The following is a 19,757-nucleotide window of genomic DNA, read 5'->3' on the forward strand; positions in this document are numbered from 1 at the left end:
CATAGTAAGGCCGAAAAAATACATTTATCCATCTAGTTCAGCCTATATTCCATCATAATAAATCCCCAGATCTACGTCCTTCTACAGAATCTAATAATTGTATGTTAACATAGTAACATAACATAGTAACATAGTTAGTAAGGCCGAAAAAAGACATTTGTCCATCCAGTTCAGCCTATATTCCATCATAATAAATACCCAGATCTACGTCCTTCTACAGAACCTAATAATTGTATGATACAATATTGTTCTGCTCCAGGAAGACATCCAGGCCTCTCTTGAACCCCTCGACTGAGTTCGCCATCACCACCTCCTCAGGCAAGCAATTCCAGATTCTCACTGCCCTAACAGTAAAGAATCCTCTTCTATGTTGGTGGAAAAACCTTCTCTCCTCCAGACGCAAAGAATGCCCCCTTGTGCCCGTCACCTTCCTTGGTATAAACAGATCCTCAGCGAGATATTTGTATTGTCCCCTTATATACTTATACATGGTTATTAGATCGCCCCTCAGTCGTCTTTTTTCTAGACTAAATAATCCTAATTTCGCTAATCTATCTGGGTATTGTAGTTCTCCCATCCCCTTTATTAATTTTGTTGCCCTCCTTTGTACTCTCTCTAGTTCCATTATATCCTTCCTGAGCACCGGTGCCCAAAACTGGACACAGTACTCCATGTGCGGTCTAACTAGGGATTTGTACAGAGGCAGTATAATGCTCTGTTGTGAATTCTGTGGCAGAGTTCACTCCTGTGGTCACAAGTGGTACTTCGGCTGATTCTCTCTGGGATCTTCCGTTTGTGGAGGAAAGTGGTACTGCAGCTTCTGAGTTTCCTCCCTCAGGTGATCTGGTGAGCTCGTTAGCTTCTTCTCTACTTAACTCCACCTGATGCTTTGATCCATGCTTCCTGTCAATGTTCCAGTGTAGGATTTGTTTTTTCCCTGGATCATTCCTGTGGCCTGCTGCTCTGCAAAGCTAAGTTTTGCTTTTGTTATTTTGTTGCTATTTTTCAGTCCAGCTTGCTTTATTGGTTTTTCTCGCCTGCTGGAAGCTCTGAGACGCAGAGGGACCACCTCCGTACCGTTAGTCGGTGCGGAGGGTCTTTTTGTCCCCTCTGCGTGGTTATTTATAGGTTTTTGTGCTGACCGCAAAGTTATCTTCCCTATCCTCGTTCTGTTCAGCTAGTCGGGCCTCACTTTGCTAAATCTGTTTCATCTCTGTTTGTGTTTTCATCTTACTCAGTCATTATATGTGGGGGGCTGCCTTTTCCTTTGGGGAATTTCTCTGAGGCAAGGTAGGCTTAATTTTCTATCTTCAGGACTAGCTAGTTTCTCAGGCTGTGACGAGGCGCCTAGGTTCTGGTCAGGAGCGCTCCACGGCTACCTTTAGTGTGGTTTGATAGGATCAGGGATTGCGGTCTGCAGAGTTCCCACGTCTCAGAGCTCGTTCTTTTATTTTGGGTTATTGTCAGATCACTGTATGTGCTCTGACCTCCATGTCCATTGTGATTCTGAATTGCCTTTCATAACAGCTCTCATCATGTGTATCCAGACCTCTTTTAATGCACCCCATGATCCTGTTTGCCTTGGCAGCTGCTGCCTGGCACTGGCTGCTCCACGTAAGTTTATCATTAACTAGGATCCCCAAGTCCTTCTCCCTGTCAGATTTACCCAGTGGTTTCCCGTGTACCACTTGTTGATTCTTCACCAAAAATTTACATTTGGTATCTTTGTTTGAAGCATATGTTTGGAAAAGGTTGAAAAGTTCCAGAGGGCTGAATACTTCCGCAAGGCACTATATAGATTTTCACTTCTTGATCAATGTTTAAATGTAATTTCTCCAAACATCATCTCTTAATCAATATTCATTACCTTTTTGGTAATTTGATTCTATTTTTACCTAAGAATTAGTCATACTTTATTAGCAAAAGGACATCATGTCATGTCAAAGTCCACAGAAGTGTTCTAATTCAATAACAAGTATGACTTGACAAATAATCACCATCTTGATTCATAGTCCTATATACACGTCCATTTTGTAAATCTTTAATGATTTCTTTATATACTTAACACTGTTAAAAAAGCAGCGCTCAGGAATAAGTACCCTTAAAAGGCGTATTGGCGGTCGTTAAGGGGTTCATTTATGGAATGGGTATCTCCAGAAGCACGGGCTGGTCACAATTTTCTGGCACTACAATGGCATATTTGTATTTTCACTCTGCAACCTCTATTGCTGCTTGTTTCTGAAAAACGCCCATTGGGATCAATTGTGGGTGGTTTCTGCTCTTCTAGCACTTAGGGGCTCTGCAATTGGAATCTGCAAACTATTCTAGGACAATATGTGCTTGAAAAGTTAAATGGCGCTCCTTCCTGCCAGTCTCGACATGTGTCCAAACGGTACTGTACATCCGCATGTGGGGTATTGGCATGTATTTGAGAAATTGTGTAAAAAGTTATGCTGTCATTTTTACTTACCCTTTAGAAAATGTAAAATCTGGAGCTGAACCATTTTAGTGCTAAAAATGTAATTCAGGTTTCTTCACCTCACAATGGTATAGTATGTGAAACACGTGTCAATATGCTGCAAAACTAGATTTCAAGAGGTGTAGTTTGGCATCTTACTCTCCTTATGCCTCCAAGGTTCTGCCAATGTGACATGGCAACAGCAAACCATTTCAGGCAAATCTGTACTCCGATATGGCGCTCAATCTCTTTTGTGATTTGCATTGTGCCTGAAAGCTAGTTTCTGACTCCATATAGGGTATTTGTGCGCTCTGGAGAAAATGGACCACACAATTTACTTAATTTTTCCTATTGGCCCTTTTGAAAATTTAAGGCTAAAATATTTTAGTTGAGAAAATTGTAATTTTTCACAGCCCAATGTTATACAAGTCTGTGTTGATTAAAATACTCTACCCTATAGGATTTATTTGAGAGCTGCATGTCATGCCGTTGCTGCCGCCGCCTCTCCCCACTGCAGCTCGCCGGGTGCGCGCGTCGCATTCAGCTCTGCGCGTGCGCACATCTGATTCCTCTGTTGGCGCTCTTTCCTGTCCTCTCTGTCATCCTGGAGGACTGTAACCCGGAAGTAGCTCCCATGCTGCTATGTAAACTGCTTCCTGCTGCTTCTCTGTGCCTGATGTTCATTTGTGTTTACAAGTGCTTCTGGCCACCTGTGGTCTCTGTGCGTTCCTAGCTCTCTGACTTTGGGTCTCCTCCGCCCTCTGCAGTGCCTGCCTGTTTCCTGTGTTCCTGCCTTGTTCCTTTTCCTCTGCGGTACCTGCCCGGCTCCTTTATCTTTTCCTTGCTTCCGTCAGCCTCGGTGTCTCCATATTGTCCTGCCAGCCTCCGTGCCTCCGTAGCGTTCCCATCTTCTCCCTTGTCTCAGTAGTTCCTTTCTGTTCCCTCTTTCCCTTTGTGCCTGCTGTGTTCCCATCTGATCTCAGTCGACCCTCCAGCTTCCGTGGCGATAGTCCCTCACGGGCCTGCCCCTAACTCTCCCTGTATAGGGGGCGGTCCACCTGGTCAGCTCGTCCGAGAGGGGTTCGTCATCACGGTCCAGTGGGTCCACTCTCCATTTTTCACTGTTTGAATCTACATGCTCTAATAGGACTGCACTCGGGTGACATCCGAGTGCAGCCAGATTCTTACAGCGTCACACTGCAGTTTCACTTGTGGGGCTTCTAGTGTTTTGGCATCTCTAGGGGGCTTTCCCACTGTGACATGACATCCGTAATCTATTCTAGTAAAAATTGTACTCCAAAACGCAATCACAATCACCTCGAGCCCTGTTGTGTGCCAAAACAAGAGTTTCGGAGAACATGTGGCATATCCCTGTACTTAAGAGAAATTGCGCAACAAATTATGGGGCTCTGCAAACGCAACGTTTATTATCCTATCCAAGTCAATTTTGGTCTCCAAAAGTCAAATCGTGCTTCTTCTGTGCAGAGTTCTGCTGAGCACCCAAACAGAAGTTTTCTACCACATGTCAGGTATGTGTCTCAGGAGAAAATGGACCATGCAGTCTGTTATACAATTTCTTTTTACCCTAGTGATAATGAAAAATTTGCTAAACCTATATTTTTGTTGGGAAAATTTTATTTTATTTTTTATTTCTTTTCCTTCCACATTGCTTTAATTACTGTGATGCACTTAAAGGGTTAATAAACTTCCGGAATGTGGTTTTTGAGCACTTTGAGGGGTGAATTTTTTAAAATTGTATCACTTTTGGGTATGTTGCAGGCCATCAGTCACTTCAAATGTGCTTAAAAAATAAAAAAAAGTATTGGAAAAATAGCTGAAATGTTTTAACCCTTCTAACTTACTAACAAAAGATTGTTTAAGAAATAAATAATGATGCTGACGTGTGGGAAATGTTTATTAACTATTTTATGTAGTATAACTTTCTGATTTGAGTATAAAAATTGATAATTTTCAAGGCCTTTTTTGTCTGTTTTTATTTCCATCATTTTAATAAATAAATACAAATCTTGGTGGTTAAAATTTACAACTCTCCTGACGTACAATGTATCAAGACAAAACAGTCACGGGATCGGCGGGATGTGTTGAAGCGTTCCACGGTTATTACTACATAAAGTGACTGATGGGAACATAGTTATTAAGGTTGAAGGAAGACTATAAGTCCATCTAGTTCAACCCATAGCCTAACCTAACATGCCTTAACATGTTGATCCAGAGGAAGGAAAAAAAAAACCCATGTGGCAAAGAGTAAGCTCCACACTGGGGAAAAAAAATTCCTTCCTGACTCCACATACGGCAATCAGACTAGTTCCCTGGATCCACACCCTAGCGAGGAATCTAGTATATATACCCTGTAACATTATACTTTTCAAGAAAGACATCCAGTCCCCTCTTAAAATTAAGTAATGAATCACTCATTACAGCATCATATGGCAGAGAGTTCCATAGTCTCACTGCTCTTACAGTAAAGAATCCGCGTCTGTTATTATGCTTAAACCTTTTTTCCTCCAGACGCAGAGGATGCCCCCTTGTCCCTGTCTCAGGTCTGAGTAAAAAGATCATCAGAAAGGTCTTTGTACTGTCCCCTCATATATTTATACATTAAAATAAGATCACCCCTTAGTCTTCGTTTTTCCAAACTAAATAGCCCCAAGTGTAATAACCTATCTTGGTATTGCAGACCCCCCAGTCCACTAATAACCTTGGTCGCTCTTCTCTGCACCCGCTCCAGTTCAGCTATGTCTTTCTTATACACCGGAGACCAGAACTGTGCACAGTATTCTAAGTGTGGTCGAACAAGTGACTTGTATAGAGGTAAAATTATGTTCTCCTCATGAGCATCTATGCCTCTTTTAATGCATCCCATTATTTTATTTGCCTTTGTAGCAGCTGTCTGACACTGGCCACTAAATGTGAGTTTGTCATCCACCCATACACCCAGGTCTTTTTCATTGACGGTTTTGCCCAGAGTTTTAGAATTAAGCACATAATTATACATCTTATTCTACCCAAGTGCATGACCTTACATTTATCCCCATTTAAAGCTCATTTGCCATTTATCAGCCCAAGCTTCTAGTTTACATAAATCATCCTGTAATATAAAATTGTCCTCCACTGTATTGATTACCCTGCAGAGTTAAGTGTCATCTGCAAATATTGAAATTCTTCTCTGTATAACCCCTACAAGATCACTAATAAATATGTTAAGAGGGCCCAATACTGACCCCTGTGGTACCCCACTGCTAACCGCAACCCAGTCCGAGTGTGCTCATTAATAACCACCCTTTGTTTCCTATCCCTGAGCCAGCTCTTAACCCACTTACACATATTTTCCCCTATCCCCATTATTCTCATTTTATGTATCAACCTTTTGTGTGGCACCGTATCAAAAGCTTTTGAAAAGCCCATATACACTACGTCCACTGGGTTCCCTTGGTCCAGTCCAGAACTTACCTCTTCATAGAAATTGATGAGATTAGTCTGACAGGAACGGTCCCTAGTAAACCCATGTTGGTCTTGGGTCATGAGGACGGCACGGTGGTGCAGTGGTTAGCACTGCTGCCTTGCAGCGCTGGAGTCCTGGGTTCAAACCCCACCAAGGACAACATCTGCAAAGAGTTTGTTTGCGTGGGTTTCCTTCAGGCACTCCCATCTCCTCCCACATTCCAAATACATACTGATAGGGAATTTAGATTGTGAGCCCCATCGGGGACAGTGGTGATGTGTGCAAAATTTAAAGCGCTGTGGAATATGTTAGCGCTATATAAAAATAAAGATTATTTATTATTATTATTATACCTCTTCAGATACTCCAGTATAGCATCTCTTAGAATGCCCACCAGGATTTTACCCACAGTAGAGGTTAAGCTTACTGGCCTATAATTACCGAGTTCAGTTTTTGAATATTGGCACCACATTTGCTATACGCCAGTCCTGTGGTACAGACCCTGCTATTATGGAGTTTTTAAAGATTAAAAATAATGGTCTATCAATGACTGTAATTAATTCCTGCAGTACTCGGGGGGTGTATCCCATCCGGGCCCGGAGATTTGTCAATTTTGGTGATTATTTATTTTTTTTATTTTTTTAGACGCCGCCGTACTTCCTGCTGGGTTAAGCAGGTGACACTTAATGGGGAATTTTTGTTATCACTGATCATATTGTCTGCCATGGGATTTTCTTTTGTAAATACTGATGAAAAATTCATTTAGCATATTGGCTTTTTCCTCATCCTCATCCACCATTTCACCCAGACTATTTTTAAGGGGGCCAACACTATCATTTTTTTTAGTTTCTTACTACTTGCGTAGTTAAAGAATATTTTGGGATTATTTTTACTCTCTGGCAATGAGTCTGTCTCAATGAGAAACAGAAGAAGGCGTTCCAGCTCCATAAAACTTCAAATCTTTATTTCTCCGTTAAAATACGAATAAGAGCAACAAATCCTTGTCTAAGTGAGAATGCAGGAGTGCACATTACATGCGACGCGTTTCGATCGTTCACCGATCTTACTCAATGCACCCCCTCAACCCTTATATTTGATATGCGGTCTGGCCTGTTGGTTAATATTAGTTCTAGCAGTGCCCCCCTTCTTGTTGGGTCCTGAACCAGTTGTGAAAGGTAATTGTCTCTCATAGTTGTCAAAAACTGATTACCTTTGCTGGAACTGCAGATTTCCGTTCCCCAATCTATTTCAGGGTAGTTGAAGTCCCCCATAATAATGACTTCTCCTTGAGTTGCAGCTTCATCTGTTTGCTTTGAGGATACTCTCCGTTGCTTCCATTTATTTTTGGAGACCTATAACAAATCCCTATCAGTAATTTATTATTTTTCCCCCCTCCCCTTATCTCCACCCACAGGGACTCTACATTTTCATTAGATTCACCTATATTATCACGCAGGATGGGTTTTAAAGGGACACTGTCACCTGAATTTGGAGGGAACAATCTTCAGCCATGGAGGCGGGGTTTTTGGGTGTTTGATTCACCCTTTCCTTACCCGCTGGCTGCAATATTGGATTGAAGTTCATTCTCAGTCCTCCATAGTACATGCCTGCGCAAGGCAAGATTGCACTGTGCAGGCATGTACTACGGAGGACAGAGAATGAACTTCAATCCAATATTGCAGCCAGCATGCAGCCAGCGGGTAAGGAAAGGGTGAATCAAACACGCAAAAACCCCGCCTGCATGGCTGAAGATTGTTCCCTCCAAATTCAGGTGACAGTGTCCCTTTAAGGATGATTTTACATATAGACACACCTCTCCCCCTCGCTTATCTGTTCGGTCATTTCTGAACAGACTATAACCCTGCAAGTTAACAGCCCAGTCATGGCTCTCATCCAGCCATGTCTCAGATATCCCCACCATGTCATAATTATGCTCCAACAACATTAGTTCTAATTCGTTCATTTTGTTGGCGAGGCTTCTCGCATTAGTATGCATACATTTTATGTCTTCTTTTCTTTCTTTTCTTTCTTGATCTAACCCCACCCCCCCATGCCACCGCCACCCCCCAACTTCCTTATTTGTGCCCAGGTCTCTATCTGCACTATCTTCCCCTCCTATAAAATGAATACCCTCCCCCCCCAATCCCTAGTTTAAACAATCCTCCAACCTTCTAGCCATTTTCTCCCCCAGCACAGCTGCACCTTCCCCATTGAGTTGCAGCCCGTCCCTAGCGTAGAACCTGTAGCCAACTGAGAAGTCGACCCAGTTCTGCAGGAACACAAACCCCTCCTTCCTACACCAATTCTTGAGCCACTTATTAACCTCCCTAATCTCCCGTTGCCTCTCTGGCGTGGCACGTAGTACAGGCAGTATTTCTGAAAACACCACCTTTTTAAGGACCTTCCACCTACCCCTAACTTTGTCATTTGTGCCAATGTGCACCATGACCGCTGGGTCCTCACCAGCCCCTCCCAGTAATCTATCCACCCGATCAGCGATGTGTCAGACTCAAGCGCCAGGTAGGCAGCACACCGTTCGACGATCCCGGTCTTTGTGACAGATTGCCCTATCTGTTCCCCTTATAATTGAGTCCCCCACTACCAGCACCTGTCTGGCCTGCCCTGCTCTCCTATTTCCCTCCTTACTGGAGCAGTCACTCCCTCCTTACAGAGGACATGCCTGGCTGCAGCAGTGCTACCCCTGTACTGGCACCCCCCTCATCTGCCAGCTTAGCAAACTTATTGGGGTCTGCCAGATCAGGACTAGCCTCCCTGGCAATCTTCCCTCTACCCGGCCTTCTAACTGTCACCCAGAAATCAGATTTGAAAAATGAGAATTGGTAATTTATGTAGAAAGTTGCTAAATCCTTCATGGGTTAAGTAAATTTAATTTCTTTTTGGTTTTTTTTTTTTCTCCTAAGGATATTTGCAAGAGGCTTACTTCTGGACTAAGCAAGTTCTTACTATCATGGAAAAGTCCATAGTCCTGCTAAATGATGTGACAGATGGGTCACTGTATGAAGGAGTGGCTTATGGCAGCTATACAACAAGATCACTCTTCCAGTACATGTTTCTTGTCCAAAGGCATTTTGATATCAATCATTTCAACCATCCTTGGCTAAAAGAACACTTTGCCTTTATGTACAGAACTGTCTTGCCAGGTAAGAGACTCTGGAAAAAGGCAATTTATCTTAGTAAAACGGTTTTTCCAGATGAAAATACGATCTTTTTTATTACGAAATGTAATATTTGCCGTGAGTTCATGAACCTACTGGAATTAAACGTGTTTACTAAAAAAAAAAAAATTTTCCCCTCTTCACAAAAAAAACGTACATGTGCAAATATCAATTAGTAGTATCTTTTAATCAGTATAAACTGTTAATATAACTTCAGAAATTGCATAATTTTAAGGGAAACCTATGGATAGAGTTGGTCTGACAATAGCACAGATTTATTTAGTCCTAAATGTCTATTGTAACAATCTAATTGCTTTTATAGTATGCTCAAAAATAACCTAATGTTCCCTTTCTTCTAACTGTATTACGGTATTTTCTTTTACCAACTTCCTGTGTCATTTTAGTTTGAGAACCCCCAGTTCATGTTGGGATACTCAAACAATATATCATCCGGTTACTGCTCAGCCTCTGTTCCTATTCAGAAATGAAGCATAATCTGACGCACATTTCGGGTACTGGGCTAGTTTCCACTCTAACCATGGTTCTTTTCTCCATTCCAAGGTATGCTGAATAGGATCTTCTTCTTTTTAATGCAGAGTGATGATGCCCTAACCTGTGAGGAGTGACAAGCCAGCAAGAGAGCGCACGGTTAGATCACATTGTAGGTAGAGATGAGCAAATTTGATCAGGTCCCTGCTTATTCAGCAAGCTATAGCGCTTACCGAGTAAGCTGCAGAGGGAGCCTGGATACATGGAGCGTGCCGGCTGTCCGGCGCCACAGCCGCGTCACATGAAGCTGCGGTTGGTCACTACACATGCATGGAGAGCTGTGTGTTGGGCTCTCCATGCATGTGTTGTTACTGTGACAGTGACACAGCCACGACACATGCAGCCGGCATGCTCAATGTATCCAGGTTCCCTCTGCAGCTTATTCAGTAAGCGCTATACAGTGGGGGAAATTAGTATTTGATCCCTTGCTGATTTTGTAAGTTTACCTACTGACAGACATGAACAGCCTATAATTTTAAGGGTAGGTTAATTTTAACATTGAGAGAGAGAATATTAAAAATAAAATCCTGAAAATTACCTTGTATAAATTTTTATATTTATTTGCATTTTGCAGTGAGAAATAAGTATTTGATCCCTTTGGCAAGCACAGCAGTCAGACTTTTTTTGTTGTTGATGATGAGGTTTGCGCACCTGTCCGTAAAGAATTTTGGCCCACTCCTCTTTGCAGATCATCTCTAAATCATTAAGATTTTGAGGCTGTCGCCTGGCAACTCTGAAGACCCAGCCACAAACCATTTTTTAATGTCCTGGCGGAGGGAAGGAGATTGTCACTTAGGATTTTACGGCACATTGGTCCATCCATTCTCCCATTGATGCGGTGAAGTAGTCTTGTGCCCTTAGCAGAAAAACACCCCCAAAACATAATGTTCCCACCTCCATGTTTGACAGTGGGGACAGGGTTCTTTGGGTAATGGGCAGCATTTCTCTGCTTAAAAAAAACATGGCGAGTTAATGCCAAAGAGCTCAATTTTTGTCTCATCTGACCACAGCACCTTCTCCCAATCACTCACAGAATCATCCAGGTGTTCATTGGCAAACTTCAGACGGGCCTACACATGTGCCTTCTTGAGCAGGGGGACCTTGCGGGCACTGCAGGTTTTAAACCTTTACTGGGTAATGTGTTACCAATGGTTTTCTTGGCGACTGTGGTCCCAGCTACCTTGAGATCATTAAGTTCCCCCCCGTGTACTTGTAGGCTGATCGCTCACCTTCCTCGTGATCAAGGATACCCCACAAGGTGAGATTTTGCATGATGCCCCAGACTGATGTCGATTGACAGTCATTTTGTATTTCTTCCATTTTCTTACTATTGCACCAACAGTTGTCTCCTTTTCACCTAGCGTCTTACTTATGGTTTTGTAGCCCATTCCATCTTAATTCAGGTCTGTGCTCTTCTTTTTTTTTTTCCCCCTGACATTCCTGTAAAGCTCTTTGGTCTTGTCCGTGCTGTAGAGCAGGGGTCCCCAACTCCAGTCCTCAAGGCCCACCAACATGTCATGTTTTCAGGATTTCCTTAGTCTTGTCCAGGTAATAATTGCATCACCTGTGCAATGCAGAGGAAATCCTGAAAACATGACCTGTTGGTGGGCCTTGAGGACTGGAGTTGGGGACCCCTGCTGTAGAGGATAGAGCCTGACTGAGTCTATAGACAAAGTCTTTTATAAAGGTGACTATGTAAGACAGCTGTCTTTAATGCAGGTAATGAGTTGATTAGGAGCGTCTAACTGGTCTGTAGGAGCCAGAACGCTTAATGGCTCGTAAGGGATCAAATACTTACTTCTCACTGCAAAATGCAAATTTACAGAATGTGATTTTATATATGATATTCTATCTCTCAATGTTAAAATTAACCTACCCTTAAAATTAGACTGTTCATGTCTGCCAGTGGGCAAACTTGCAAAATCAACAATGGATCATATTTATTTCCCCCCCACTGTAGCTTGCCGAATAAGCAGGCGCCCCATCAAATTCGCTCATCTCTAATTGTAAGGGGATAACATGGCTAGCATGAAAAGCCGAGGGCTGGGCTTGTCTTTTCTTGCTCACCGGGTTATTTCCTTACATGCTGGCTCGACATTTCTCCTGCATGCCGACGAGGGATTGCAGTCACTGTGCATTATAAAGCATACTGCACAATGACCAGATCATAATAAGCGTACGTCGTAATTGACAACCAACGCATGCACGTTCATTAGAGCAAGGACTAGCTCAGCCCCTGAAATTGACGTCTCTTCGTGTCAGGGTGGTTATAGTCTACTGCAGTGACCGCAGCCACTGCCACCTGATGTCTCATTTGAGTATCCCGGCATCCACTGGAGTCTTAAATGAAATGTCATCAAACTGGAAGTTAGTTTATAAAAAGGGGAACGTTAGGGAATTTTAATGAAAGTATATTAAAAAAACATTAGGTTTATTGCATTAAATAGACATTTAGGATTAAATCGGTATTGGTTTTGGACCACGACATTTTAAGATTTTCCGTTTTATAAATTCTGGACTTTTATAGGTAACTTGTTTGACACATTCTTATAACACACGTGTGTGTGTGTGTGTGTGTGTGTGTGTGTGTGTGTGTGTGTGCGCACTCTTGTGCATTTCCCTTTTTTTCGGTCATTCATATTTGATCCATTTTTGTATAGGATTAATTTGACTTAAATATAACACAGAAACCTGATAAACCCATGTTTTTACTATGTTGACTTCAACTAATTGTGCATTAGGTTCTCCTGATAAACATTAGATTGAAGTTGTGTGAATTGATCTTTGACTGCATTCACGGGAGTAGGTTTATGTTCTACAAGTAGCTGATGACTAAGGAAAGCCTTGACTTTTTAAAGTTGTTTGCTCAGGATTTAGAGGAAAGTGCCTAGGTCCTGTCTAGCATTGGCTTCAGAAATTCCATTTCTCTGTCCAGTAGAAACATTTTGCAGTGGTGGCTGTTCATTGACTTGTGTGCAAAGCTGCAAGCGCAAGTTCAACCACAAAAACCTTAAACAATATTGTAATTGCAAGCTTTCACAGTTTGAGGTTAGTTCAGAGAAGCCATACTTTGCACAAAAGAGATGGAACGTTAATTCCTTCCTCACTGTCCGTATTTCTATCTGACAGTGCTCATTTTCTGCATTTGCTTTTTTGCCTCCCTTTACTGAGTTGTGAGATTGTCATCCTAAAGCATTTTTATAGAATGGATGCAATATACTTTAGGCCTTGCTTAAGACAGTCAGTTTATGATGCTGGCATCCAAATATGATTCGACTGTTTTGAATCTTGTACTTTAGAGTACCGTAACTTCTTAAACCCCCTCTTCCCCCCCCCCCCCCCTAAAAAAAAAACAAAAAACAAAAACAAAAAAAAGCTACAATAAATGACATTTCTGTATGACGACATGCCAGAAGTTTTGATTTGGAGTTCGGGTGCGAAGACTTTTTAAAGAGAACCTGTAGGAGTAAGCCAAGCCGGGTTTAATTTGTCGTCTATACTTGTTACTGCAAAATGTATTCCTAGAAGTATGATCAATAAATGTTAAGGCACACCCATTCATCTTTTTGTATCACTATCTGATAGTAATGATTTCTATAGATGTGGGTAATCCCTAGCAACCAGCAACACATGTACTCAAGCTGTCTAGCAGCCATAAATCATGCAGCTGAGTCAACAAAAACTAAATCTCCAAACACTAACAAATATTTGGAGACCAACCGAGCGTGCTCGAGAAAACCAGAGCAACGAGTATACTCGATCATCACTAATCGTGACCTGTTCTCACCACTGGTTGGCTCTGTAGTAATTGCTATGATCGGAGCACTGTAGTAATCAAAGATTTGACTGTTCTGCTGTGATCACTGTAAGTGGTGGTGACAGAAGGAAATAATAGCGAAGCGCTACTATAAAATGGCACTGGGCTCCACCTACTCCTGCAAAGTGGGCATTCAAGTGAGCATGTATAGTTTACATCTGAAGCGGCAGCTGCTGTCTCCTATGTCCTGGGGCTACCATATTTGCTGTGTAGAAGTGTTGTGCTTTGACATAATAGTAAAAAAAATAAAAAAAAAATTCCCAGTGGATACAGTGGTAAAAAAATCTACAGTTTAACTGTATAAAACTAAGCTTTTTACGCTTTCTTCTTTCACCCAGCTACTTGGCTGTTTATCCTGGCCCACTTATCCAGCCTACATGTCCTCCCCACTAGTTGCTTGTTCAGTGAGCAGCATGCTCTTCCCAAGCTTTTTAATTGAGCTCTGCATTGTATTTTACTCCTCCAGATCGCTAATATGAGCTTCCAGGTGACCATTATGCTCACATCTGCCACAGAGGTATTCCCCCTGCAACTCCAGCTCCAGTTGTGTATAGATATGTCACGGTGCACTAAATAGAAACATCCAATCCCGCTATCTAAATGGAATACTTAGTCCCTGAACTCGCGCCCCCCCCCCCCCCCAACTTTTAATCAAAACTAGACAAGGCGCAGTTATACTTTTTAAGTTATGTGCATAAAACCTTTCGTAAATAAAATTATTGTTTGCGATTTATCATCCTTTTTATCCTAGGTTTTCAGAGATCTGTTGCAATAGCAGATTCAAACTATAATTGGTTCTACGGCCCTGAGAGCCAGTTGGTGTTTCTGGATAAATTTGTAATGAGGAATGGGAGCGGCAATTGGCTGGCAGAACAGATTCAACTTAACAGAGTCCAGGAAGGACCTGGGACCCCAGCCAAAGGTCAGCGCTGGTGTACTCTGCACACAGAGTTTCTTTGGTAAGCAAGCAGTCTCCTCTCTGAATTTAATAAATCACTTCTTATTGATGGATTGTGAACTTGTATATCCGTTTTTATTTCTCTGAAGCACTGCTATGCTTTCAAATTTCATTTTCTGTCAGCCGAATAAAAAAAAAATTATATATATATATATATATATATATATTATATATATTATATATTCCAACAGAGCAGAAGAAAAGTGCGGCACTCCTTTATGCTGTGGAATTCGTGTTCTTTATTTGGAAAATTGCAATAGTAGCATAAAATACATCCGTTAGGACATCAGGTCAACTAGGAGGGTGCGGCAGTGGAGAAAGGACAATGGCCGTTTCGCACAGTGTGTGCTTCAACGGTTCCAAATAAAGAACACGAATTCCACAGCATAAATGGTGAGTGCCGCACTTTTCTTCTGCTCTGTTGGACTCTATTGGCTATATGCTTTTAGTGCAGAGCACCATATGCCCAGCTTATTCGTGACACCTGCATATTTGGTCGGTTTGAGATGGAGTCAAAGTCCTTATGAAGATATACCCTCATATACTCTTCTAGTGCCGTCCCTTTTCATATTTCTTTTTTTGTTGATATATATATATATATATATCATCTCTTGTCTTATTGAGCTCTAATTTGTCTGACATCAGGACGTATCAGCCAATTGGAGCTCAATATGGCAAATTATTAGAAAAAAGGGCACTCTGCAAGACCATACATAGTTGCTGTTATTCTGTTTGCTCAACTACTTTCAAAAGCAAGAAACTGCGCTGGTAATACAGTACTGGCATTATCTGTGCAATTTTCGAGCTTTCAAAACCTAGAAGGATCTCTGGTAATCTACGTCTATAACTAATGTACCGTACTTTACATTGCGGGAGTCTGAAGGAACTGAAGAAGAGGAGGTGTGTATTCATGAACCATGACTGTTGTAGGGAGATTATATAATATGCATCCCAATCATTGTTCATGAGTTCCTGAGTAAGGCCGGCGTCACACTGGCGTTTAAAACGGCCGAGTGCAATGCGATAAAAAATCGCATTGCACTCGGACCAATGTTAACATATGGGGCCGCTCCCAGCAGCCGACTTTTTGTCGGCCGTTTTCCTCGGTCCGAGACAATCGCAGCATGCTGCGATTGTCTTGGACCGAGAAACTCTGGGCTCACTCGCACCCATATAAGTGATCCGAGTGATGTGCGGTACAAGCGGACCCCAGCAATGGAGGAAATGGAGAAATTCATTTCTCTGCCTCCTCCGCAGCTGTGCTCCGATCCTCCCTGTGCGAGAGAATCTGAGCACAGACGCATGACACTCGGCTCCTGCTCTGCTTCGAGCAGGAGCCGAGGGTTATTAGCATATCGCATCCGATGATCTCGCATCGGATGCAATACACCAGTGTGACGCCGACCTAAGCAAGCAACTATCAACCTTTGCTATATCTTAGCATTTGGGGCTCCTCTTTTTAAATTTTGCCCAGGGCCACACTATGTAAAAAAAAAAAAAAAAAAAAAAACCTCTCCGACTTTAACAATTCTGGTAGATTATCGGTGTCTTCACTGCAGTAGATTATATGTACTAAAGAATATATTTTGTTTTACAGGTATGATGCAACATTACCATCTACACCTCCACCAGACTATGGCATTCCTAAATTACATTTTTTTGAAGACTGGGGTGTGGTGACCTATGGGAGTTCTCTACCTGCTGAAATCAACAGGTCTTTTCTCTCCTTCAAATCTGGAAAGCTTGGTGGTCGTGCAATATTTGATATTGTTCACAAAAACAAATACAGCAACTGGATTAAAGGATGGAGAAACTTTAATGCTGGCCATGAGCATCCAGACCAAAACTCCTTCACATTTGCACCAAATGGATTTCCTTTTATAACAGAAGCTTTATATGGACCAAAATATACTTATTTAAATAATGTCTTAATGTTTTCCCCTTCTGTGTCGGATTGCTGCTTTTCTCCATGGGAAGGTCAGGTGACTGAAGAGTGTACTTCAAAATGGCTTAAATATAAGCTTGAAGAAGCCGCCGACTCTCATGGAAGGGTGACTGCAACTATGGAGAAAGGTGGCATTGTTTTCATTAGGGGTGAAGGCAATTCAGCCTATAGCCCTAAACTAAAACTGAAAAGTGTTCAAAGAAATCTTGTGTTACTCCATCCACAACTGCTGCTACTTGTTGACCATATTCACTTAGACCATAGTAGTACTTTGAAGGCCACAACAACTTTTTTCCACAATGTAGACTTTCCCTTTGAAGAAACCTCTATTGATGGTGTTCATGGAGCAATAATTAGGAACAGAGGTGAACAATATAAAATGTATTGGATGGATGACACGGGCTTGAGTGAGAAACCAGTCATTAAATCTGTAAATTACCCACATGGTTACCCTTATAATGGAACTAATTTTGTGAATATTACAACCCATCTCAGGAAGCCAATCACAAGATCAATATACCTTTTCATTGGACCATCTGTTGATGTTGAGAGCTTCAGTGTCCATGGAGACTATCAGCAGGTTGATGTGTTTCTAGCAACTAGTGACCATGCTTATGCGGTCTACCTTTTCACAGGTGAAATGCCAAATCAGTCGATCTACGCTAAAGTGGTTGCAGACCGACAAAGAATTGTGTTTGATAAAAGTTCAGCAATCAAAAGCTCTTCATCAAATGAGGTAAAGGATTATGTGACCATTCTGGAGCAGAAACTCCAGCATTTCAAGCCGGTCTTTCAACAACTAGAGAAACAGATCTTGTCTCACGTAAAGAACAGCGCCAGCTTTAGGCAGACCGCGGAGCGGATTCTTAGATTTTCCGATAAAAGGAACACAGAGGAGGCCGTTGAAAAGTTGTTTTCAATTTCTCAACAGCAAAAGCAAACTGGGAAGGTGAAGCGAACCAAAAAGGGACCAAAAAATTTCAAGTTTATTAATGCCGTTCCTGACATTTTTGCACAAATAGAAGTAAATGAAAAGCAGACGAGACAAAAAGAAATGGCTCAGGCTCAAAGTGAAAGTCCAGTAAATGAGGATGAAGAAATGAAAGACCTTCTAGATTTTGTAGATGAGCCATCAGTAAGGCAGAAATCTAGCCCTATTAGAACATATGGCTCCCAACACATGTTGACGACACATTACAACAAGTCTTCGTCAATATCTGCTTCCTATACAAAACTCTTTTTGATTATAAACATTGCCATCTTTATAGTTCTTTTATTGTTACAACTGACACGAGTTTTGAGGACTAAGAGTGCCCATAGAAAGAGGTGTCTTTATGCCATACTGTCTATTGATTGCTGTATCTTATTGTGGCTATATTCCTCATGTTATCAAACACAATGCTAGTACAGGAATCTATGCAAAGAAGGGACATCAGCTGCATAGTGAAAATATTTTGCAATTATTTGTAAAATTGTAATATTCTTAACTCTTCCAAACCAGAAAATGTGTATTTGTTCATGTTTCATAAAGGGAAATGCTGCACAAAATATAAAGGAACTAACCTGAATGTTTACTTGCTGACTGACTGGAAATCAATCATGCAGAAAGGAAAATAAATTTGTTTGTCAGATGCTAAATGTGTGGCAAGTTCTATTACGTGTATGATACAAATTCTGTATGAACAGTCGTTGTGTTCTATATAGCATGTTCTGGAATTAGACTGCGATGGGAAAGAAGGTGGCACTCTGGTACACGTAAATTTCTTTGTCAACTTTATTCTTTGAACACTTGATTACAACATGCAGCCGGGAATTGGGATTCCTATGGGACAACTAATGTTTTGCATCCAAATGATGCATAAACGAGTCCAGGTACAAAAGATACAAAGGAGGGGAGACAATTAAATTGATACGACACGAAACTGGTGGTGTGTTGTCTAAGAATAAAAAAATACAATAGCACACAACGGCAAAAGGTGAAATTTCATTATAAAAAGAGCCATGTCTCCTTTATCATCAAAACCACACTAGGGAATGTGTTGCGTTGCAAAGAATAAAAAGTTGGGAAGATGTAATTGTCCGCATAGCAGACAAGCGAGGCAATGTAGTACTTTTGTCGAGGGAATTTTTACATCAATGAGGCTGTTCGACAGTTATCAGATACCACCATATACATCCTTTTACTGAAGGATCCCACTTATAAGAACAAACAAATTACACTCCTTTCTTTGGAAGCAAGTTGAGCTAGGTATGCTTTCAAAGAAAATGGCAGAACATTTAGGGTATGTGCACACGTCAGGTTTTTTTCCTGACAAAATCCAGAGAATTCTGCCAGAAAATCGCGTTTTTTTTCCGCGCGGATTTCTCGCGTTTTTTTTTTTTTTTTTTTCCTGAATGCATGAAATCCGCAAAAAGAATGAGCATGGCCATTCTTTTTGCGGATTGCGTTTTTTTTGCGGGAAAAAAACGCATCAATCTGAACAAAAAATCCGGAATGCATTCTAAATGATAGGATGCATATTTTTAGCGTTTTTGATGAGGAATTATAGCGTTTTTATAGCGAAATTCCGCAAAAAAAACGCTAAAAATCCGGACGTGTGCACATACCCTTACTCCATGAACCCCCTGAAGTCGCATTGGTATGACTCTCCTAAGATCCACAATTCATTAGTAGCCTGCCTAGGTCGCCCAATTATTTCAGGTGTGGGATCTTTAGCAGAGCAGTTATCCAGGTATATGGATTGGCTCCTATGACCCCACCTTAGGGATGTATTGTCCTATATTAAGGTCACTGGGGATTTCTTTAGGGCCATGCGAGAAATTGAATGGGAAGAGAACATTGCATTAGCCTCTATTGATGTAAAGAGCCTGTACACTACACTAAGGTACCGCAATGTCAGGATGGAAGCTATACACCGTATTATAATATATGGAAAGGAGTGCTGCATGCATTCATTTAATTTTATTTGTGAAGCACTCAAGTTTTTGACTAAAAATGCCAAAGATTTTTTGGATAGGTGGTACATTCAGTGCACTGGTACCGCCATGGGTACTCCAGTTGCATTCATCTTTGCCAATCTTATTTTTTTTCTTTTTTTTTTTGCAGTTTTTTAACTTTTTTTTTTTTTTTTTTTTTTATTCCCCGTTAACCAACCCCTATTTGAAGTTTGTCCAATGCTTCATGCGATATGTTGACAATATTTTTATAGTATGGGCAGGTCCAAAAGAATTATGCCATGATTTTGTGGCCGATTTTTAAATGACGTTGATATGAATATGCGTTTTACATCCGTGCTTGGAGATGCAAAGTTAGTGTTTCTGGGTATGAAAATACAAGTATCGAAAGGGAATCTAGAAACAGAGGTTTTCAGATTATTTATTCATTTTTTAT

At 41.3% G+C, this 19,757-nt stretch overlaps 1 protein-coding gene across 3 annotated transcripts in view; it reads left to right on the top strand.

The window, feature by feature from the left end:
* The window catches only part of DSE (dermatan sulfate epimerase), a 49,618-nt gene extending 31,614 nt beyond the window's left edge, over nucleotides 1-18,004 (top strand). For all 3 annotated transcript variants that reach the window (XM_069726171.1, XM_069726172.1, XM_069726173.1), the window contains exons 4-6: nucleotides 8,843-9,082; nucleotides 14,215-14,422; nucleotides 16,019-18,004. In XM_069726171.1, the coding sequence (XP_069582272.1) occupies nucleotides 8,843-9,082; nucleotides 14,215-14,422; nucleotides 16,019-17,771 (2,201 nt within the window). In that variant the 3' untranslated portion in view covers nucleotides 17,772-18,004. The remainder of the gene's footprint in view (nucleotides 1-8,842; nucleotides 9,083-14,214; nucleotides 14,423-16,018) is intronic.
* The last annotated feature ends 1,753 nt before the right edge of the window (nucleotides 18,005-19,757 follow it).

This window comes from Ranitomeya imitator, chromosome 5, assembly GCF_032444005.1.
Source record: "Ranitomeya imitator isolate aRanImi1 chromosome 5, aRanImi1.pri, whole genome shotgun sequence".
NCBI classification, from domain to species: Eukaryota; Metazoa; Chordata; class Amphibia; order Anura; family Dendrobatidae; genus Ranitomeya; species Ranitomeya imitator.